The sequence below is a fragment of the Nerophis ophidion genome, linkage group LG23 (genome assembly GCF_033978795.1).
Source record: "Nerophis ophidion isolate RoL-2023_Sa linkage group LG23, RoL_Noph_v1.0, whole genome shotgun sequence".
NCBI lineage: Eukaryota > Metazoa > Chordata > Actinopteri > Syngnathiformes > Syngnathidae > Nerophis > Nerophis ophidion.
This window is the reverse complement of record NC_084633.1, coordinates 20062388-20085935: the sequence shown is the minus strand read 5'-3', so window position 1 is coordinate 20085935 and position 23548 is coordinate 20062388. Positions and strand designations below refer to the sequence as shown.

Here is a 23548-nt window from a genome sequence, read left to right as displayed (position 1 = left end):
GGCTCTTTGAATGGCAAAGGATACCGATCCCAGAACCATGTATGTCAAATATTCCCGGATGGTTCAACCGCCACCCGCCCGAATCTAATTAAAATCTATTTTTTCGTCATGTCAACCGCCCGACCCGCGGTTTATCCGCAAACCGCGCATCTCTAATAACCATGCAATCCGATCATTTTAGCCTATTTTACCAGACTTTGATAAAATAAACACCCGGTAAGTTGACAAACATTTACCTTTTTATATATAAAAGAATCGTACTCCGAGGATATAGTCATATAATACAACATTATGTTAAAATTAGTCAAGATGTTAAAAAAATAAAAGCTTCATGAATCTATATCAGGGGTCACCAACGCGGTCGCCCGTAAGGACCAGATGAGTCGCCCGCTGGCCTGTTCTAAAAATAGCTCAAATAGCAGCACTTACCAGTGAGCTGCCTCTATTTTTTAAATTGTATTTATTTACTAGCAAGCTGGTCTCGCTTTGCTAGACATTTTTAATTCTAAGAGAGACAAAACTCTAATAGAATTTGAAAATCCAAGAAAATATTTTAAAGACTTGGTCTTCACTTGTTTAAATAAATTCATTTCTTTTTTTACTTTGCTTCTTATAACTTTCAGAAAGACAATTTTAGTGAAAAAATACAACTTTAAAAATGATTTAAGGATTTTTAAACACATATAGCTTTTTACCTTTTAAATTCCTTCCTCTTCTTTCCTGACAATTTAAATCCATGTTCAAGTAATTTATTTATTTTTTATTGTAAAGAATTATAAATACAATTTAATTTAATTCTTCATTTTAGCTTCTGTTTTTTCGACGAAGAATATTTGTGAAATATTTCTTCAAATTTATGATTAAAATAAATAAAAAATATTCTGGCAAATCTAGAAAATCTGTAGAATCAAATTTAAATCTTATTTCAAAGTCTTTTGAATTTCTTTAAAAAAAAAAATTCTGTAAAATCTAGAGGAAAAAATGATTTGTCTTTGTTAAAATATAGCTTGGTCCAATTTGTTATATATTCTAACAAAGTGCAGATTGGATTTTAACCTATTTAAAAGATGTCATCAAAATTCTAAAATTAATCTTAATTAGGAAAAATTACTAATGATGTTCCATAAATTATTTTTTTTATTTTTTCAAAGAAATTCGAATTAGCAAGTTTTTCTCTTCTTTTTTTCGGTTGAATTTTGAATTCAAGAGTCGAAATTGAAGATAAACTATGTTTCAAAATTTAATTTTCATTTTTTTTGTGTTTTCTTCTCTTTTAAACCGTTCAATGAAGTGTTTTTTTCATCATTTATTCTCTACGAAAAACCTTCCGTAAAAGGGAAAAAAATGTACGACGGAATGACAAACAGCAATAACAATTTTTTTTAAATATATAGATTTATTTACTAAAGGTAAATTGAACAAATTGGCTATTTCTGGCAATTTATTGAAGTGTGTATCAAACTGGTAGCCCTTGGCATTAATCAGTACCCAAGAAGTAGCTCTTGCTTTCAAAAATGTTGGTGGCCCCTGATCTATACTAATGAGTAGAGATGTCCGCTAATATCGGACTGCCGATATTATCGGCCGATAAATGCTTTAAAATGTAATTCTGCAAATAATCGGTATTGGTTTCAAAAAGTAATATTTATGACTTTTTTAAAACGTAACTGTACAGAGTGGTACACGGACATAGGCAGAAGTACTGAGCAGTTGCGTCTCCCAGTCATACTTGCCAACCCTCCCGGTTTTCCCGGGAGACTCCCGAATTTCCCGCAAATCTCCCGTGGCAACCATTCTCCCGAATTTTTTCCGATTTCCACCCAGACAACAATATCGGGGCATTGCCTTAAAGGCATTGCCTTTCCTTGCAGGCCCAGTCACATATATATCTACGGCTTTCCACACACACGAGTGAATACAATGCATACTTGGTCAACAGCCATACAGGTCACACTGAGGGTGGCCGTACAAACAACTTTAACACTGTTACAAATATGCGCCACACCGTGAACTCACACTAAACAAGAATGACAAACACATTTCGGGAGAACATCCGCACCGTCACACAACAGAACAAATACCCAGAATCCCTTGCAGCACTAACTCTTCCGGGACGCTACAATATACACCCCCGCTACCAACTCCCCCCACCTCAACCTCCTCATGCTCTCTCAGAGAGCATGTCCCAAATTCCAATCTGCTGTTTTGAGGCATGTTAAAAAAAATAATGCACTTTGTGACTTCAATAATAAATATGACAGTGCCATGTTGGCATTTTTTTTCCATAACTTGAGTTGATTTATTTCAGAAAACCTTGTTACATTGTTTAATGCATCCAGCGGGCCATCACAACAAAATTAGACATAGTAATGTGTTCATTCCACGACTGTATATATCGGTATTGGTTGATATCAGAATCGGTATTTAAGAGTTGGACAATATCGCAATATCGGCAAAAATGCCATTATCGGACATCTTTACTAATAAGTGTACATTCTGTCATAGGTATTCCAGTTGTATTAAGAAAAACATATATATATATATATTTACATAATACGTAAAATTATATATATATATATTTACATATATATTTTATTTTTTATTTTTTGTAAAAATAAGAACGTTTTTCTTTATTTTGTATTTATTTTACAAGAATAGAGTTGCACTCATACCACTCAACATTGTTGGATGTTCTATGTTTGATTTATAATACGTTTAAAATATTTAGGCCCTGTTGGTAAAAAGCTTTATGAATCCATACTAATAAGTGTACATTCTGTCATAGGTATTACAGTTGTATTAAAAATACATATATATATATATATTTATATATATATATATACACATAATATATAAAATTAAATATATTAGAGATGCGCGCATAGGCAATTATATCATCCGCAACCGCATCACCAAAGTCGTCATCCACCCGCCGTCCACCTGAACCAACATTTTATCAGAAACGTACCCGCCCGCTGAAATACATCAGAGGTCGGCCGCCTTTACCACTCACAGAGCTATTTAAACCTGTTTCACAGATTAATGAAGACAATTACAGCCGCTAACGTTCTCACGACTATTAAATAGCGTTCATCCTGATGACTAGAATATGGGCGTGCTGTGAAGCCATTGCCTTTGACACCTTCAACAACATGTACGAACCGATTGTTGGTCCAGCAACATGTTGTGTGCAGCTTCAGCAACCACACGTACAAGATTGAAAGGCATACTGGGTGATAAGAGTACACTAATGGTTGTGATATAAACAACTTTAACACTTACTAATCTGCTGCTAGCGAGGTTTATAAAATAGTCAAAACAGTCACGGATACAAAGGATTCTGGGTATTTATTGTGTTGCGTTTATGTTGTGTTACTGTGAGGATGTTCTCCCAAAATGTTTTTGTCAATCTTGTATTGTGTGGCTTCACAGCGTGGCGCATATTACTAAGAGTGTTAAAATTGTTTATATCACAACCATTAGTGTACTCTGTGTCACCCAGTATGCCTTGCAGTCGTGTGCGTGTTGCCGCGGAAGCCACACACAACATGAAAGTTGGAAAAGCCAGGAAAATTCCCAAAAATGTTCAAAATACCCACACAGGTTCGAGTCCCACAAGTTCCGCCGCCGGCCGGGATGCCCAAAGTGTCCAAAACGCGCCCAGCAAAGTCCCACGAGAAGGTGGGGAGAAAAGTGAGAAAAGTCGGGGAAATGTTCAAAAGTCCCACCCGGGTTCGAGTGTGCACTCAAACTCAAACTCGAACCCGGTTGGGACTCGAACCTGGGTAGGTATTTAGAAAATTTTGTGGGACTTTTGCCGACTTTTCTCATTTTTCCCCCCTTCTTCCTGTGGGACTTTGCTGGGTGCGTTTTGGACATTTTTTGTAACCCAGGACTTGTGTGGCCGGCGGCAGGACTCATGGGACTGGAACCCCGGGGAGGTATTTTGGACACAATTGGGACTTTTGAACATTTTGGCCGCCTTTTCCCCTCTTTTCCCCCTCCTTCCTGTGCACCATTGCTGGGTGTGTTTTGGACACTTGGACAAAAATAGTTTCAAGCATATTTTACTCAAAATAGGTCATAAAATGTCGGAAACAAGCTGTAGTATCTTACTGAGATCATTTAGGAGCAAAACACTTAAAACAAGTATAAAATCTTATGTATGGCCACGCAAGTCCCAGGATGCCCTAAATGTTCATAACACACCCAGCCGAGTCCCACGGGGAGAGGGGATGAAAGTTGGAAAAGTCAGGAAAAGTCCCAAAAATGTTCAAAATACCTACACAGGTTCGAGTCCCACAAGTTCTGCCGCCGGCCGGGATGCCCAAAATGTCCAAAACGCGCCCAGCAAAGTCCTACGGAGAGGTGGGGAGAAAAGTGAGAAAAGTTGGGGAAATGTTCAAAAGTCCCACCCGGGTTCGAGTGTGCACTCAAACTCAAACTCGAACCCGGTTGGGACTCGAACCTGGGTAGGTATTTAGAAAATTTTGTGGGACTTTTGCCGACTTTTCTCATTTTTCCCCCCTACTTCCTGTGGGACTTTGCTGGGTGCGTTTTGGACATTTTTTGTAACCCAGGACTTGTGTGGCCGGCGGCGGGACTCGTGGGACTGGAACCCCGGGGAGGTATTTTGGACACAATTGGGACTTTTGAACATTTTGGCCGCCTTTTCCCCCTCTTCTTCCCCGCCTTCCTGTGCACCATTGCTGGGTGTGTTTTGGACACTTGGACAAAAATAGTTTCAAGGATATTTTACTCAAAATAGGTCATAAAATGGCGGAAACAAGCTGTAGTATCTTACTGAGATCATTTAGGACCTAAACACTTAAAACAAGTATAAAATCTTATGTATGGCCGCGCAAGTCCCAGGATGCCCAAAATGTTCATAACACACCCAGCCGAGTCCCATGGGGAGAGGGGATGAAAGTTGGAAAAATCAGGAAAATTCCCAAAAATGTTCAAAATACCTACACAGGTTCGAGTCCCACAAGTTCTGCCGCCGGCCGGGATGCCCAAAATGTCCAAAACGCGCCCAGCAAAGTCCCACAAGAAGGTGGGGAGAAAAGTGAGAAAAGTGAAGTGAAGTGAATTATATTTATATAGCGCTTTTCTCTAGTGACTCGAAGCGCTTTACATTCTGAAACCCAATATCTAAGTTACATTTAAACCAGTGTGGGTGGCACTGGGAGCAGGTGGGTAAAGTGTCTTGCCCAAGGACACAACGGCAGTGACTAGGATGGCGGAAGCGGGAATCGAACCTGCAACCCTCAAGTTGCTGGCACGGCCGCTCTACCAACCGAGCTATGCCGCCCCTAAATTTTATTAAAAGTCGGGGAAATGTTCAAAAGTCCCACCCGGGTTCGAGTGTGCACTCAAACTCAAACTCGAACCCGGTTGGGACTCGAACCTGGGTAGGTATTTAGAAAATTTTGTGGGACTTTTGCCGACTTTTCTCATTTTTCTCCCCTTCTTCCCGTGGGACTTTGCTGGGTGCGTTTTGGACATTTTTTGTAACCCAGGACTTGTGTGTCCGGCGGCGGGACTCGTGGGACTGGAACCCCGGGGAGGTATTTTGGACACAATTGGGACTTTTGAACATTTTGGCCGACTTTTCCCCCTCTTTTCCCCCTCCTTCCTGTGCACCATTGCTGGGTGTGTTTTGGACACTTGGACAAAAACAGTTTCAAGCATATTTTACTCAAAATAGGTCATAAAATGTCGGAAACAAGCTGTAGTATCTTACTGAGATCATTTAGGAGCAAAACACTTAAAACAAGTAAAACACTCTAACATAAAATCTTATGTATGGCCACGCAAGTCCCAGGATGCCCAAAATGTTCATAACACACCCAGCTGAGTCCCATGGGGAGAGGGGATGAAAGTTGGAAAAGTCAGGAAAATTCCCAAAAATGTTCAAAATACCTACACAGGTTCGAGTCCCACAAGTTCTGCCGCCGGCCGGGATGCCCAAAATGTCCAAAACGCGCCCAGCAAAGTCCCACGGGAAGGTGGGGAGAAAAGTCGGTGAAATGTTCAAAAGTCCCACCCGGGTTCGAGTGTGCACTCAAACTCAAACTCGAACCCGGTTGGGACTCGAACCTTGGTAGGTATTTAGAAAATTTTGTGGGACTTTTGCCGACTTTTCTCATTTTTCCCCCCTTCTTCCTGTGGGACTTTGCTGGGTGCGTTTTGGACATTTTTTGTAACCCAGGACTTGTGTGGCCGGCGGCGGGACTCGTGGGACTGGAACCCCGGGAGGTATTTTGGACACAATTGGGACTGTTGAACATTTTGGCCGCCTTTTCCCCCTCTTCTTCCCCGCTTTCCTGTGCACCATTGCTGGGTGTGTTTTGGACACTTGGACAAAAATTGTTTCAAGGATATTTTACTCAAAATTGGTCATAAAATGTCGGAAACAAGCTGTAGTATCTTATTGAGATCATTTAGGACCTAAACACTTAAAACAAGTAAAACACTCTAACATAAAATCTTATGTATGGCCACGCAAGTCCCAGGATGCCCTAAATGTTCATAACACACCCAGCCGAGTCCCATGGGGAGAGGGGATGAATGTTGGAAAAGTCAGGAAAATTCCCAAAAATGTTCAAAATACCTACACAGGTTCGAGTCCCACAAGTTCCGCCGCCGGCCGGGATGCCCAAAGTGTCCAAAACGCGCCCAGCAAAGTCCCACGGAGAGGTGGGGAGAAAAGTGAGAAAAGTGAAGTGAAGTGAAGTGAAGTGAATTATATTTATATAGTGCTTTTCTCTAGTGACTCGAAGCGCTTTTCATTCTGAAACCCAATATCTAAGTTACATTTAAACCAGTGTGGGTGGCACTGGAAGCAGGTGGGTAAAGTGTCTTGCCCAAGGACACAACGGCAGTGACTAGGATGGCGGAAGCGGGAATCGAACCTGCAACCCTCAAGTTGCTGGCACGGCCGCTCTACCAACCGAGCTATGCCACCCCTAAATTTTATTAAAAGTCGGGGAAATGTTCAAAAGTCCCACCCGGGTTCGAGTGTGCACTCAAACTGAAACTCGAACCCTTTTGGGACTCGAACCTGGGTAGGTAGTTAGAAAATTTTGGGGGACTTTTGCCGACTTTTCTCATTTTTCCCCCCTTCTTCCTGTGGGACTTTGCTGGGTGCGTTTTGGACATTTTTTGTAACCCAGGACTTGTGTGTCCGGCGGCGGGACTCGTGGGACTGGAACCCCGGGGAGGTATTTTGGACACAATTGGGACTTTTGAACATTTTGGCCGCCTTTTCCCCCTCTTCTTCCCCGCCTTCCTGTGCACCATTGCTGGGTGTGTTTTGGACACTTGGACAAAAACAGTTTCAAGCATATTTTACTCCAAACAGGTCATAAAATGGCGGAAACAAGCTGTAGTATCTTACTGAGATCATTTAGGAGCAAAACAAAACAAGTATAAAATCTTATGTATGGCCACGCAAGTCCCAGGATGCCCTAAATGTTCATAACACACCCAGCCGAGTCCCATGGGGAGAGGAGATGAAAGTTGGAAAAGTCAGGAAAATTCCCAAAAATGTTCAAAATACCTACACAGGTTCGAGTCCCACAAGTTCTGCCGCCGGCCGGGATGCCCAAAATGTCCAAAACGCGCCCAGCAAAGTCCCACGGGAAGGTGGGGAGAAAAGTGAGAAAAGTGAAGTGAAGTGAAGTGAATTATATTTGTATAGCGCTTTTCTCTAGTGACTCGAAGCGCTTTACATTCTGAAACCCAATATCTAAGTTACATTTAAAGCAGTGTGGGTGGCACTGGGAGCAGGTGGGTAAAGTGTCTTGCCCAAGGACACAACGGCAGTGACTAGGATGGCTGAAGCGGGAATCGAACCTGCAACCCTCAAGTTGCTGGCAAGGCCGCTCTACCAACCGAGCTATGCCGCCCCTAAATTTTATTAAAAGTCGGGGAAATGTTCAAAAGTCCCACCCAGGTTCGAGTGTGCACTCAAACTCAAACTCGAACCCGGTTGGGACTCGAACCTTGGTAGGTATTTAGAAAATTTTGTGGGACTTTTGCCGACTTTTCTCATTTTTCCCCCCTACTTCCAGTGGGACTTTGCTGGGTGCGTTTTGGACATTTTTTGTAACCCAGGACTTGTGTGGCCGGCGGCGGGACTCATGGGACTGGAACCCCGGGGAGGTATTTTGGACACAATTGGGACTTTTGAACATGTTGGCCGCCTTTTCCCCCTCTTCTTCCCCGCCTTCCTGTGCACCATTGCTGGGTGTGTTTTGGACACTTGGACAAAAACAGTTTCAAGCATATTTTACTCAAAATAGGTCATAAAATGTCGGAAACAAGCTGTAGTATCTTACTGAGATCATTTAGGACCTAAACACTTAAATCAAGTATAAAATCTTATGTATGGCCACGCAAGTCCCAGGATGCCCTAAATGTTCATAACACACCCAGCCGAGTCCCATGGGGAGAGGGGATGAACGTTGGACAAGTCAGGAAAATTCCCAAAAATTTTCAAAATACCCACACAGGTTCGAGTCCCACAAGTTCCGCCGCCGGCCGGGATGCCCAAAATGTCCAAAACGCGCCCAGCAAAGTCCCACGGAGAGGTGGGGAGAAAAGTGAGAAAAGTCGGTGAAATGTTCAAAAGTCCCACCCGGGTTCGAGTGTGCACTCAAACTCAAACTCGAACCCAGTTGGGACTCGAACCTGAGTAGGTATTTAGAAAATTTGGGGGGACTTTTGGCGACTTTTTCAAATTTTTCCCCCCTACTTCCTGTGGGACTTTGCTGGGTGCGTTTTGGACATTTTTTGTAACCCAGGACTTGTGTGGCCGGCGGCGGGACTCGTGGGACTGGAACCCCGGGGAGGTATTTTGGACACAATTGGGACTTTTGAACATTTTGGCCGCCTTTTCCCCCTCTTCTTCCCCGCCTTCCTGTGCACCATTGCTGGGTGTGTTTTGGACACTTGGACAAAAATTGTTTCAAGCATATTTTACTCAAAATGTCGGAAACAAGCTGTAGTATCTTACTGAGATCATTTAGGAGCAAAACCCCTAAAACAAGTAAAAGACTCTAACATCAAATCTGTTTAGTGAGAAGAATTATCTTACCAGACAGAAAATAAGCAAATATCACCCTTATTTGAGATATTAAATCCTACTTAGATTCAGTTTTTGCAGTGTATCGCCCTGACCTACTATTTCCTTGCCACAGATAAGACAAATCAGTAGAGCCATTAAATCCTGTTACTGCTTCCTTATCCCAGATAAAGGTTCACCTAGTGCTCTACAAATCTTTAACCAGAACCTTCCGCTATCTTCTACTTTCCTCCCCTCCAGCCTCCAACCCAGGCAAAGTAAGCCAGCCCCTTGCCGCCTTGCCCCCCTCGCCTCCACAAGTACCGTCGGTGACCATTCAGCCGCCGCTGCAAGGCTTGCCCACCACCTCTACCTTGTTGACCACGTCGGGAAGCCCACCGACCCAGACCCTCACGCCTCAAATGCAGCAAGTACCTGTAAGTGCACAAGAGGGTGAATGCAGTGCACTTGGATGGAGGCCATTATGAACCGGAAGAATAACTAAGACATTTGAACCTTTCTCAGGTGATACTGCAACCCCAGTTTATCAAAGCTGAGTCTCTGCTGTTCACAACACTGAAGCATGACCCCTGCATCGTCACTACCATGGCCTCCCCTGCCCCCCTGGTCTCTACCACCACAGCTCAGAGTGCGCCGCTGCAGGTAAATCATGATATACCGTATTTTCTGGACCATAGGGCGCACCGGATTATACGGCGCACTGCCGATGAGCCGGTCTATTTAGGTCTTTTTTGCACACAAAAGGCGCATTAAAGGGGAACATTATCAGCAGACCTATGTAAGCGTCAATATATACCTTGATGGTGCAGAAAAAAACGATTTCCGAACTCTAAATGGGTGAATTTTGTCGAATTAAACGCCTTTGAGCAGGTTTTGATACGAATGGTCATGTTTTGTCCACATAATATTTGCATACTGTATTTCCTTGAATTGGGTATATAGTATGCGCCTGCCTTGAATTACCACCGGGTCAAACTCGTCACGTCACAAGTGACACTTCACCTGTCATCCTTTTCAAAATGGAGGAAGATGATTTCAATCATTTGAAATCGCATAAAGGGAAGAAGATTAAAGGGGAACATTATCAGCAGACCTAGGTAAGCGTCAATATATACCTTGATGGTGCAGAAAAAAGACCGTGTATTTTTTTAACCGATTTCCGAACTCTAAATGGGTGAATTTTGGCAAATTAAATGCCTTTGAGCAGGTTTTGATACGAATGGTCATGTTTTGTCCACATAATATTTGCATACTGTATTTCCTTGAATTGGGTATATAGTATGCGCCTGCCTTGAATTACCACCGGGTCAAACTCGTCACGTCACAAGTGACACTTCACCTGTCATCCTTTTCAAAATGGAGGAAGATGATTTCAATCATTTGAAATCGCATAAAGGGAAGAAGATTAAAGGGGAACATTATCAGCAGACCTATGTAAGCGTCTTTTGATTGATTGATTGATTGATACTTTTATTAGTAGATTGCACAATACAGTACATATTCCGTACAATTGACCACTAAATGGTAACACCCCAATAAGTTTTTCAACTTGTTTAAGTCGGGGTCCACGTTAATCAATTCAATATATACCTTGATGGTGCGGAAAAAAGACCATATATTTTTTTAACCGATTTCCGAACTCTAAATGGGTAAATTCTGGCGAATTAAACGCCTTTCTGTTTATCGCGCTGGAGGCGATGACGTCAGAATGTGACGTCACCGAGGTAACACACCCACCATTTTCATTTTCACATTACAAACACCGGGTCTCAGCTCTGTTATTTTCCGTTTTTTGGACTATTTTTTGGAACCTTGGAGACATCATGCCTGGTGGGTGTGTTGTCGGAGGGTGTAACAACACTAACAGGGAGGGATTCAAGTTGCACCACTGGCAAGAAATCTGCCGCCAGACCCCCATTGAATGTGCCAGAGTGTCTCCACATTTTACCGGCGATGCTAAAGCAGACATGGCACAGAGATGTATGGATAACCTGTAGATGCATTTGCAACGATATTACGTTTCCTTCCACCCACATTTAATGCGAAACAAACACTTACCAATCGACGGATTTAAGTTGCTCCAGTGTTAAAAGATGCGAAAGTCCTGATCGTTTGGTCCGCACATTTTACCGGCGATGCTAACGCAGCTATTCGGCCATGCTATGGCTATGAATAGCGTCAATAGCTATTCGCTCAATAGCTTCAGTTTCTTCTTCAATACTTTCATACTCCAACCATCCGTTTCAATACATGCGTAATCTGTTGAATCGCTTAAGTCGCTGAAATCCGAGTTTGAATCCGAGCTAATGTCGCTATATCTTGCTGTGGTAACCGCCATGTTGTTTGTATTGGCAGCCCTGTATGACGTCACAGGGAAATGGATAGTGGTTTCGAAGATAGCGAAAATAAGGCACTTTAAAGCTTTATTTAGGGATATTCCGAGAACGGTAAAATTTTGAAAAAAACTCACATCCTCACATTTTTTACAATCATGGCCACCAGCAGCCAGAGCAATTCAGAACAAGAAAGCGACAATTTCCCCATTAATTTGAGCGAGGATGAAAGATTTGTGGATGAGGAAAGTTAGAGTGAAAGACTAGAAAAAAAAAAAAGATGGCAGTGGGAGCGATTCAGACCGAGAAAGCGACAATTTCCCCATTAATTTGAGCGTGGATGAAAGATTTGTGGATGAGGAAAGTTAGAGTGAAGGACTATACAGTCGGAGCGATTCAGATATTATTAGAAAAATTTACTAGGATAATCTCTGCTCTTTCGCAAGGGACTCTCTTCGAAACACGATCTTTCGAAATGATCGCTGCATAATACACTGTACTTTGTGTCTGTGGTCCAATCCAACCGTGTTCGCTTGACATCTCTGTTCCATAGTAAAGCTTCATCGTCATTTTTCGGGAATGTAAACAATGAAACACCGGCTGTGTTTGTGTTGCTAAAGGCGGCCACAATACACCGCTTCCCACCTACATCTTTCTTCTTTGACGTTAGTAGAAAACATTGATGATGTGCGCGTGACGTCACGGGTTGTAGGGCTCCTCACATCCTCACATTGTTTACAATCATGGCCACCAGCAGCTAGAGCAATTCGGACCGAGAAAGCGACAATTTCCCCATTAATTTGAGTGAGGATGAAAGATTTGTGGATGAGGAAAGTTAGAGTGAAGGACTAGAAAAAAAAAAAAGATGGCAGTGGGAGCGATTCGGAGCGAGAAAGCGACAATTTCCCCATTAATTTGAGCGAGGATGAAAGATCCGTGGATGAGGAAAGATTGAGTAAAGGACTAGAAAAAAAAAAAAGGACTATACAGTGGGAGCGATTCAGATGTTATTAGACAAATTTAATAGGATAATTCTGGAAAATCCCTTATGTGCTTATTGTGTTACTAGTGTTTTATTGAGATTATATGGTCGTACCTGAAGGTCGGCCCCGCACCTTTCTTCAGCACCAGTCGACGGGTGGTGGCGATGCCCATCTCTGCCCCTCGCAAGGGACCCTCTTCGAAACACGATTTTTCTCCCGAAAATCTCCCGAAATTCAGGCGGAGCTGGAGGCCACGCCCCCTCCAGCTCCATGCGGACCTGAGTGAGGACAGCCTGTTTTCACGTCCGCATTCCCACAATATAAACAGCGTGTCTGCCCAATGACGTTATAACTTTAGAATGATCGAGGGCGAGTTTTTTGTTTCTTATGTGGGTTCATTGTTAGGCAGGTTCCTTAACGTCCTCCCAGCGCGGTAACAACACACAATCAGGTTTTCGTGTACCGTAAAGCAGTTGGTCTGCCGTAAACAGCAATTTTGTGACACTCTTAAACAGGATAATACTGCCACCTACTGTACATGCATGTGGTTAGAAAAATAGTGACAGAGAACAGGAACAAGGATGGACAATTCAACCCTTAACTCAACAATGAGTAGATGAGTGTTATGTGTGTGTATTTGTGTAAATAAATAAACACTGAAATTCAAGTATTTCTTTTATTTATATATATATATATCTCAGCTACAATCGGGCAGAGATAGGCGCCAGCGCCCCCCGCGACCCCAAAAGGGAATAAGCGGTAGAAAATGGATGGATATATATATATATATATATATATATATATATATATATATATATATATATATATATATATATATATATATATATATATATATATATATATATATATATGAAATACTTGACTTGGTGAATTTTAGCTGTAAATATACTCCTCCCCTCTTAACGGGGCGGTATAGCTCGGTTGGTAGAGTGGCCGTGCCAGCAACTTGGGGATTGCAGGTTCGATTCCCACTTCCGCCACCCTAGTCACTGCCATTGTGTCCTTGGGCAAGACACTTTACCCACCTGCTCCCAGTGCCACCCACACTGCTTTAAATGTAACGTAGATATTGGGTTTCACTCTGTAAAGCGCTTTGAGTCACTAGAGAAAAGCGCTATATAAATATAATTCACTTCACTTCACTTAACCACGCCCCCAACCACGCCCCCGCTCCACCCCTGATCACGCCCCCAACGCCCCACCTCCCAAAATTGGAGGTCTCAAGGTTGGCAAGTATGTATTGCAGTCTACACTTATCGCTTATGTTTGACTGCCATCTACTGGTCAAACTTATCATTACACCATGTACCAAATAAAATAGCTTCGAGGTCAGTAAGCACAACCAGCATTATTCCGTACATTAGGCACACTGGATTATAAGGCGGACTTGTCGTTTTTTGAGAAAATGAAAGGATTTTAAGTGCGCCTTATAGTCCGAAAAGAACGGGAGTCACTTTTGAGTTTTTTTTTTAACAATGATTATACATGATGTGTTCTTTTCCCAGGCTTTTGTGAGCGGGGGCACCTTCCTGACTACTCTGCCCGTCATGGTGGATCCTGAGAAACTACCCATCAACCGTATCATTACCAACGACAAGAACGCCACCCTCCCACCCAAGGGGGAAAAGCGCACCGCGCACAACGCCATCGAGAAGCGATACCGCTCGTCCATCAACGACAAAATTACCGAACTCAAAGACTTGGTGGCGGGCAAAGAGGCTAAGGTAGGTTATCTTGTAGCAGAAATGATATGTGAACACAAAGGGGTGTTTGGGCTTGTTAAAGGCCTACTGAAATGAGATGTTCTTATTTAAACGGGGATAGCAGCTCCATTCTATGTGTCATACTTCATCATTTCGCCATATTGTCATATTTTTGCTGAAAGGATTTAGTAGAGAACATCCACGATAAAGTTTGCAACTTTTGGTCGCTAATAAAAAAGCCCTGCCTGTACCGGAAGTAGCAGACGATGTGCGCGTGACGTCACGGGTTGTGGAGCTCCTCACATCTGAACATTGTTTACAATCATGGCCACCAGCAGCGAGAGCGATTCGGACCGAGAAAGCGATGATTTCCCCATTAATTTGAGCGAGGATGAAAGATTTGTGGATGAGGAAAGTTAGAGTGAAGGACTAAAACATTTTTTTTTTTAATTGCAATTTGGTAAACTAAACCGGCCGTATTGGCATGTGTTGCAATGTTAAAGGCCTACTGAAATGAGATGTTCTTATTTAAACGGGGATAGCAGGTCCATTCTATGTGTCATACTTCATCATTTCGCCATATCGCCATATTTTTGTTGAAAGGATTTAGTAGAGACCATCCACGATAAAGTTTGCAACTTTTGGTCGCTAATAAAAAAGCCTTGCCTGTACCGGAAGTAGCAGACGATGTGCGCGTGACGTCACGGGTTGTGGAGCTCCTCACATCTGAACATTGTTTACAATCATGGCCACCAGCAGCGAGAGTGATTCGTACCGAGAAAGCGATGATTTCCCCATTAATTTGAGCGAGGATGAAAGATTTGTGAATGAGGAAAGTTAGAGTGAAGGACTAGAAAAAAAAAAAATTAATTGCAATTTAGTAAACTAAACCGGCCATATTGGCATGTGTTGCAATGTTAAAGGCCTACTGAAATGATATTTTCTTATTTAAACGGGGATAGCAGGTCCATTCTATGTGTCATACTTGATCATTTCACGATATTGCCATATTTTTGCTGAAAGGATTTAGTAGAGAACATCCACGATAAAGTTTGCAACTTTTGGTCGCTAATAAAAAAGCCTTGCCTGTACCGGAAGTAGCAGACGATGTGCGCGTGACGTCACGGGTTGTGGAGCTCCTCACATCTGAACATTGTTTACAATCATGGCCACCAGCAGCGAGAGCGATTCGGACCGAGAAAGCGATGATTTCCCCATTAATTTGAGCGAGAATGAAAGATTTGTGGGTGAGGAAAGTTAGAGTGAAGGACTAGAACATCCATCCATCCATTTCCTACCGCTTATTCCCTTTCGGGGTCGCGGGGGGCGCTGGCGCCTATCTCAGCTACAATCGGGCGGAAGGCAGGACTAGAACAATTTTTTTTTTAATTGCAATTTAGTAAACTAAACCGGCCGTATTGGCATGTGTTGCAACAATGTTAAAGGCCTACTGAAATGAGATGTTCTTATTTAAACGGGGATAGCAGGTCCATTCTATGTGTCATACTTCATCATTTCCCCATATTGTCATATTTTTGCTGAAAGGATTTAGTAGAGAACATCCACGATAAAGTTCTTAACTTTTGGTCGCTAATAAAAAAGCCTTGCCTGTACCGGAAGTAGCAGACGATGTGCGCGTGACGTCACGGGTTGTGGAGCTCCTCACATCTGAACATTGTTTACAATCATGGCCACCAGCAGCGAGAGCGATTCGGATCGAGAAAGCGATGATTTCCCCATTAATTTGAGCGAGGATGAAAGATTTGTGGATGACGAAAGTTAGAGTGAAGGACTAGAACATCCATCCATCCATTTCCTACCGCTTATTCCCTTTCGGGGTCGCGGGGGGCGCTGGCGCCTATCTCAGCTACAATCGGGCGGAAGGCAGGACTAGAACAATTTTTTTTTAAATTGCAATTTAGTAAACTAAACCGGCTGTATTGGCATGTGTTGCAATGTTAAAGGCCTACTGAAATGATATTTTCTTATTTAAACGGGGATAGCAGGTCCATTCTATGTGTCATACTTCATCATTTCCCGATATTGCCATATTTTTGCTGAAAGGATTTAGTAGAGAACATCCACGATAAAGTTTGCAACTTTTGGTCGCTAATAAAAAAGCCTTGCCTGTACCGGAAGTAGCAGACGATGTGCGCGTGACGTCACAGGTTGTGGAGCTCCTCACATCTGAACATTGTTTACAATCATGGCCACCAGCAGCTAGAGCGATTCGGAACGAGAAAGCGATGATTTCCCCATTAATTTGAGCGAGGATGAAAGATTTGTGGATGAGGAAAGTTAGAGTGAAGGACTAAAACATTTTTTTTTTAAATTGCAATTTGGTAAACTAAACCGGCCGTATTGGCATGTGTTGCAATGTTAAAGGCCTACTGAAATGATATTTTCTTATTTAAACGGGGACATCAGGTCCATTCTATGTGTCATACTTGATCATTTCACGATATTGCCATATTTTTGCTGAAAGGATTTAGTAGAGAACATCGACAATAAAGTTCGCAACTTTTGGTGCTGATAAAAAAGCCTTGCCTGTACCGGAAGTAGCAGACGATGTGCGCGTGACGTCACGGGTTGTGGAGCTCCTCACATCTGAACATTGTTTACAATCATGGCCACCAGCAGCGAGAGCGATTCGGACCGAGAAAGCGATGATTTCCCCATTAATTTGAGCGAGGATGAAAGATTTGTGGATGAGGAAAGTTAGAGTGAAGGACTAGAAAAAAAAAAAAATTAAATTGCAATTTAGTAGACTAAACCGGCCGTATTGGCATGTGTTGCAATGTTAAAGGCCTACTGAAATGAGATGTTCTTATTTAAACGGGGATAGCAGGTCCATTCTATGTGTCATACTTCATCATTTCCCCATATTGTCATATTTTTGCTGAAAGGATTTAGTAGAGAACATCCACGATAAAGTTCTTAACTTTTGGTCGCTAATAAAAAAGCCTTGCCTGTACCGGAAGTAGCAGACGATGTGCGCGTGACGTCACGGGTTGTGGAGCTCCTCACATCTGAACATTGTTTACAATCATGGCCACCAGCAGCGAGAGCGATTCGGATCGAGAAAGCGATGATTTCCCCATTAATTTGAGCGAGGATGAAAGATTTGTGGATGACGAAAGTTAGAGTGAAGGACTAGAACATCCATCCATCCATTTCCTACCGCTTATTCCCTTTCGGGGTCGCGGGGGGCGCTGGCGCCTATCTCAGCTACAATCGGGCGGAAGGCAGGACTAGAACAATTTTTTTTTAAATTGCAATTTAGTAAACTAAACCGGCTGTATTGGCATGTGTTGCAATGTTAAAGGCCTACTGAAATGATATTTTCTTATTTAAACGGGGATAGCAGGTCCATTCTATGTGTCATACTTCATCATTTCCCGATATTGCCATATTTTTGCTGAAAGGATTTAGTAGAGAACATCCACGATAAAGTTTGCAACTTTTGGTCGCTAATAAAAAAGCCTTGCCTGTACCGGAAGTAGCAGACGATGTGCGCGTGACGTCACAGGTTGTGGAGCTCCTCACATCTGAACATTGTTTACAATCATGGCCACCAGCAGCTAGAGCGATTCGGAACGAGAAAGCGATGATTTCCCCATTAATTTGAGCGAGGATGAAAGATTTGTGGATGAGGAAAGTTAGAGTGAAGGACTAAAACATTTTTTTTTTAAATTGCAATTTGGTAAACTAAACCGGCCGTATTGGCATGTGTTGCAATGTTAAAGGCCTACTGAAATGATATTTTCTTATTTAAACGGGGACATCAGGTCCATTCTATGTGTCATACTTGATCATTTCACGATATTGCCATATTTTTGCTGAAAGGATTTAGTAGAGAACATCGACAATAAAGTTCGCAACTTTTGGTGCTGATAAAAAAGCCTTGCCTGTACCGGAAGTAGCAGACGATGTGCGCGTGACGTCACGGGTTGTGGAGCTCCTCACATCTGAACATTGTTTACAATCATGGCCACCAGCAGCGAGAGCGATTCGGACCGAGAAAGCGATGATTTCCCCATTAATTTGAGCGAGGATGAAAGATTTGTGGATGAGGAAAGTTAGAGTGAAGGACTAGAAAAAAAAAAAAATTAAATTGCAATTTAGTAGACTAAACCGGCCGTATTGGCATGTGTTGCAATGTTAAAGGCCTACTGAAATGAGATTTTCTTATTTAAATGGGAATAGCAGATGTGTCATACTTGATCATTTCACGATATTGCCATATTTTTGCTGAAAGGATTTAGTAGAGAACATCCACGATAAAGTTTGCAACTTTTGGTGCTGATAAAAAAGCCTTGCCTGTACCGGAAGTAGCAGACGATGACATCACAAGTGTGAGGCTCCTCACGTCCTCACATTGTTTATAATGGGAGCCTCCAACAAAAAGTGCTATTCGGACCGAGAAAACGACAATTTCCCCATTAATTTGAGTGAGGATGAAAGATTTGTGGCTGAGGATATTGATAGCGAAGGACTAGAAAAAAAAAAAGGCGATTGCATCATGAACGATTCAGATGTTTTTAGACACATTTACTAGGATAATTGTGAAGTGAAGTGAATTATATTTATATAGCGCTTTTTCTCTAGTGACTCAAAGCGCTTTACATAGTGAAACCCAATATCAAGGTTACATTTAAACCAGTGTGGGTGGCACTGGGAGCAGGTGGGTAAAGTGTCTTGCCCAAGGACACAACGGCAGTGACTAGGATGGCGGAAGCGGGAATCGAACCTGCAACCCTCAAGTTGCTGGCATGGCCGCTCTACCAACCGAGCTATACCTAATTCTGGAAGATCCTTTATCTGCCTGTTCTTTTAATAGTGTTTTAGTGAGATTTTAAAGATTGTAAAGACATACCTCGAGGTCGGATGGCTGCAGTAAACACGCAGTGTCTGAGAGAAGCCGAGGAGCCAAGCTTACAGCTGCTTTTTTTGACATGACAGCTGCTGCAGGACGACGAATAATCCATTGGTGTCTCCGGTAAGATATATATATCACAATTCCCCCATCCAAAAACATGGTGGTTGACGTAGAGAAAACATGTTCGCTTGACCGCTCCGCTTCACAACAAACAAAGAAACACCGGCCGTGTCTCGGTGCTAAAGGTAGCTGCAATCCACCTCTTTCCACCAACAGCTTTCTTCTTTGACGTCTCCATTATTAATTGAACAAATTGCGAAAGATTCAGCAACACAGATGTCCAGAATGCTGTGTAGTTATGCTATTAAAGCAGACGACTTATAGCTGGGATCGGGCTGGATCAAAATGTCCTCTACAATCCGTGACGTCAGGCGCACGCGTCATCATTCCGCGACGTTTTCAACAAGAAACTCGCGGAAAATTTAAAAATGTATTTAACAAATAAACCTTAGGGTTAGGTCAGGCTGATTTAGAAAAATAAGTATAAATGAAACGGTATACTTGTATTAGTATAGTAATGAATCATATTCGGTACTATACCGCCTCTGAAAAGTACCAGTCCACCACCTGGACTGGTTTACGGGCCGGGGAGCATGTTCGGCAGCGCACAGTCACAGAGTAGTTACAAGCAGACACAGTGTGTAGACAGAAAAGGGAGAACAGACACATTTTGGCTTAAAAAGTAAAGATAAAGGTAAATTTCTAACACTGAAACTCCCTCAGGAAGAGGTGCTTTAGAACATAACTAGCTAGCTAGCGGATAAAGTCCATCCCTGGTAGGCAGTGTTTTAGCTACTTCTAAATCACTAATCCTCGTCTCCATGGCGACAAATAAAACAAGTGTATTACAAGTATTATTATCACTGCAGGACGAGCTGAATATGCTTCACTACGCACTGTCACAATGTAAACAAACGCCATGACGTCCACTGTAATGATGCCAAGTACAAGAGCGTATAGTCGATACTCCTATGATTACATCGATATTTTTTAGCATCACAAAAACTTCTTTAGTTTTTTTTAACATTTATATTATGTTTATAAACTCAGAAGGTATGACACAAGAGGACTTCGAATACGACCAACGTATGATCCTGTAACGACTTGGTATCGGATCGATACTTACATTTATGATATCATCCAAAACTAATGTAAAGTATCCAAACAACAGAAGAATAAGTGATTATTACATTTGAACAGAAGTGTAGATGTTAAACAAGAAAGTAAGCAGATATTAACAGTAAATGAACAAGCAGATTAATAATCATTTTTTTACAGTTTGTCCTTAATAATGTGTACAAAATAATAGGTGTGTAAATGACACAATATGTTACTGCATACAGTTGTGATCAAAAGTATTCAACCCCCACACAATTTTGGTGTTGTAGCAAGTTGGACATTTATTCCGTATTTTGTTTATAGTCATATCAAATAAAGATGTGTCAAATAGACAACTTCAATTGTAACACTGTATTTGACAAAAATACCAAAAAAGGGCATTTTTCTTAATATCTCATTGACAAAATGATTCAACCCCTTGAAGATCATAACTCTTAAGAACAGAATTTGAATAAGGTATTTTCAATCAGGTGTTGAAAACACCTGTAGATGTGATTAGAAATACAACCAGCATCATTAAATTCCTGGATGGATAGATCGGGAATCCATGTACAACTTTTGGATTGTAAAAGTAAAACAAATCATCGCTCATAAAATAATATTGATTTTAAAATCAATTGAAAAAGACTGTGACGCTCAGCTTCTTGTAGATGGTCAATGGTGTATTTGCAACATGATGAAGTCCAGGGAGTGGTCAAAGAAGTCAAGAGAGGAGGTCATTACTCTTCATAAGAAAGGATATAAATGGTAAATGCGTTATACTTGTATAGCGCTTTTCTACCTTCAAGGTACTCAAAGCGCTTTGACACTACTTCCACATTTACACACACATTTACACACACTGATGGCGGGAGCTGCCATGCAAGGCCCTAACCACGAACCATCAGGAGCAAGGGTGAAGTGTCTTGCCCAAGGACACAACAGACGTGACGAGCTTGGTAGAAGGTGGGGATTGAACCAGGAACCCTCAGGTTGCTGGCACGGCCACTCTCCTAACCGCGCCACGCCGTCCCGTCTAAACATCTGTTTAGTATTTTGACATAAAAGGGTTTGCTGTCTGATTTATTTTCTTAATACATTTGGCCAAAGGGGACAAATTTAAATGTACACACACTTGTTATTTCATATGTTAGCCAGAGGGGATCACATAATCACAATCAAACATTCTTATGTTAAAATACTGAACAGATGTTTACCTTATCCCAATAAACATCTGTTTAGTATTTTAACATAAAATACTAAACAGATGTTTCGTATTAAAATTTACACACACTTTAGTATTTAAATTTACACACACTTGTTATTTCATATGGTAGAAGGTGGGGATTGAACCAGGAACCCTCAGGTTGCTGGCACGGCCACTCTCCCAACTGCGCCTAAGAAAATAGCAAAGACATTACACATTCCAAGAGACACAGTTGGGAGCATCATTCGCAAGTTTAAAGCTAAAGGCACAGTGGAAACACTACCCGGGCGTGGTAGAAAAAGGATGCTGTCCGGTATTTGAAGTGGTGAAAAACCCCCGGGTGACAGCTGAGGAACTACAACAGGACATTGAAAAGGGGGAACGCAGGTTTCGTCCCAGACAATAAGGCGCACACTACAAAGATGAACTCCCAGGCGCACCGCACTTTTGACTACCAGGCACAAGAAAAAATAGACTCCAGTATGCCAAAAATCATCTATTTGGGAAACTGTTCTATGGAGTGATGAGACAAAAGTGGAACTCTTTGGGCCTATGAATCAACGTTATGTCAGGAGGAGAAAAAATAATGCTTACAAAGAGAAGAACACCTTGCCTACTGTTAAGCATGGTGGGGGGTCAATCATGTTTCTCTGCCTCAGGTACCGGGAATCTCCGGCGCGTTCAAGGCATTATGAATTCTATTTCCTAGCAGGATATATTAGCCGCAAATGTCATGAAGTCAGTGAGGAAGCTGAGGCTTGGGAGACGTTGGACCTTCCAACAGGACAAGGATCCCAAGCATACCTCCAAGTCAACATCAGAGTGGTTGCAGAAGAAGGGCTGGAAGACTCTGGAGTGGCCTTCACAGTCGCCAGACCTAAATCCTCTAGAAAAGCTGTGGTGGGACTTGAAGAAGGCAGTTGCAGAACGCAAGCCCAAGAATATGAATGAACTGGAGGCCTTTGCCCAAGAGGAAGGGGCTAAAATACCTGTAGACCAGGGGTGCCCATTACGTCGATCGCCAGCTACCAGTCGACCGCGGGGGGTGTGTCAGTCGATCTCCAGCCATATTCTTCAAAATATAAAACATTCTCATGCATTTTAATCCATCTATCCGTTTCTAACGCACCTGTTCAAGAAGTCGCATTAATGGTCAAAAGTATAGCTAACTTCAGAATAACTATGTCATTAAAAAGAATAAGAGATGTAATCTGGGAAAGTCCAAATGAACGAGGAAGCGTAGAATTGTAAAAGTGTACAAGTCTACAGGTTTCTCTCCTCATTGAGCTAAATTGATTCCTGTCTCTGTTTAATTCCTTGCTTCTTGTCTGTTTAATAGATGTCATCAGCGTTTGAACCTGACAGTTGTATTCGGTGTTAATAATGTTATAAGGCTCTTACGGAAATACATTTTAAAATATTTGGCTTTCATGGCTCTCTCAGCCAAAAAGGTTCCCGACCCCTGCTCAAGACCATTCAAATGAATCTTGTGGAGGTAATTAAGAACAAAGTTTCGCCACATCTGTTAATGCCATTGTTTATTGACCCAGTGGTCGTTTTCTTTTTGTAAACCACTAACATTAGTGACAGTAAGTGGAGCATTTTCAGTATTTTTAAAGTTAGTGCGTATGACAATACTTGTACAGTAGTGGTCAAAAGTTTACATAGACTTGTAAAGAACATAATGTCATGGCTGTCTAGAGCAGGGGTGCCCATTACGTCGATCGCGGGGGGTGTGTCAGTCCATCTCCAGCCAGGCTTTTAAAAAAAAATAGACCTAAAAATGAGTGATCATCAATCTTCACCAAGACGTCACTTAAATGACATTCACGGTACCGGAGGGTCTTGTGAGATGACGCTGGCTGCTGCAAGATCATTATTATGAAAATATGACCGAGAGGAAGGCCAGAAACACTTTTTATTTCAACAGACTCTCGCGCCGTACCTTCCGTCAAAACTCTAAAGGCCGACTGCACATTTCCTATCTTCACAATAAAAGCCCTGCTTCATGCTGCCTGCGCTAACTAAATACAGAGTCTCGGAAAACTGGCGTGCACAAGCGATCCCTCAGAAAGCTGGCGTGCACATCACTTGTGCACGCCAGCTTTCCGAGACTCTTATTTTGTTAGCGCAGGCAGCATGAAGCAGGGCTTTTATTGTGAAGATAGGAAAT

The 23548-nt window shown here is 42.2% G+C and overlaps 1 protein-coding gene across 6 annotated transcripts in view; it reads left to right on the top strand.

Annotated features, from left to right (window-relative positions):
- srebf1 (sterol regulatory element binding transcription factor 1) overlaps positions 1-23548 on the top strand; it is a 145677-nt gene that overhangs the window by 7731 nt on the left and 114398 nt on the right. For all 6 annotated transcript variants that reach the window (XR_009803935.1, XR_009803934.1, XM_061885154.1 and 3 more), the window contains exons 3-5: positions 9332-9507; positions 9596-9733; positions 13934-14152. Coding sequence is in view for 4 of the 6 variants with exons in the window: in XM_061885154.1 (XP_061741138.1) it covers positions 9332-9507; positions 9596-9733; positions 13934-14152 (533 nt within the window). In the remaining 2 variants the exon portion in view is untranslated. The remainder of the gene's footprint in view (positions 1-9331; positions 9508-9595; positions 9734-13933; positions 14153-23548) is intronic.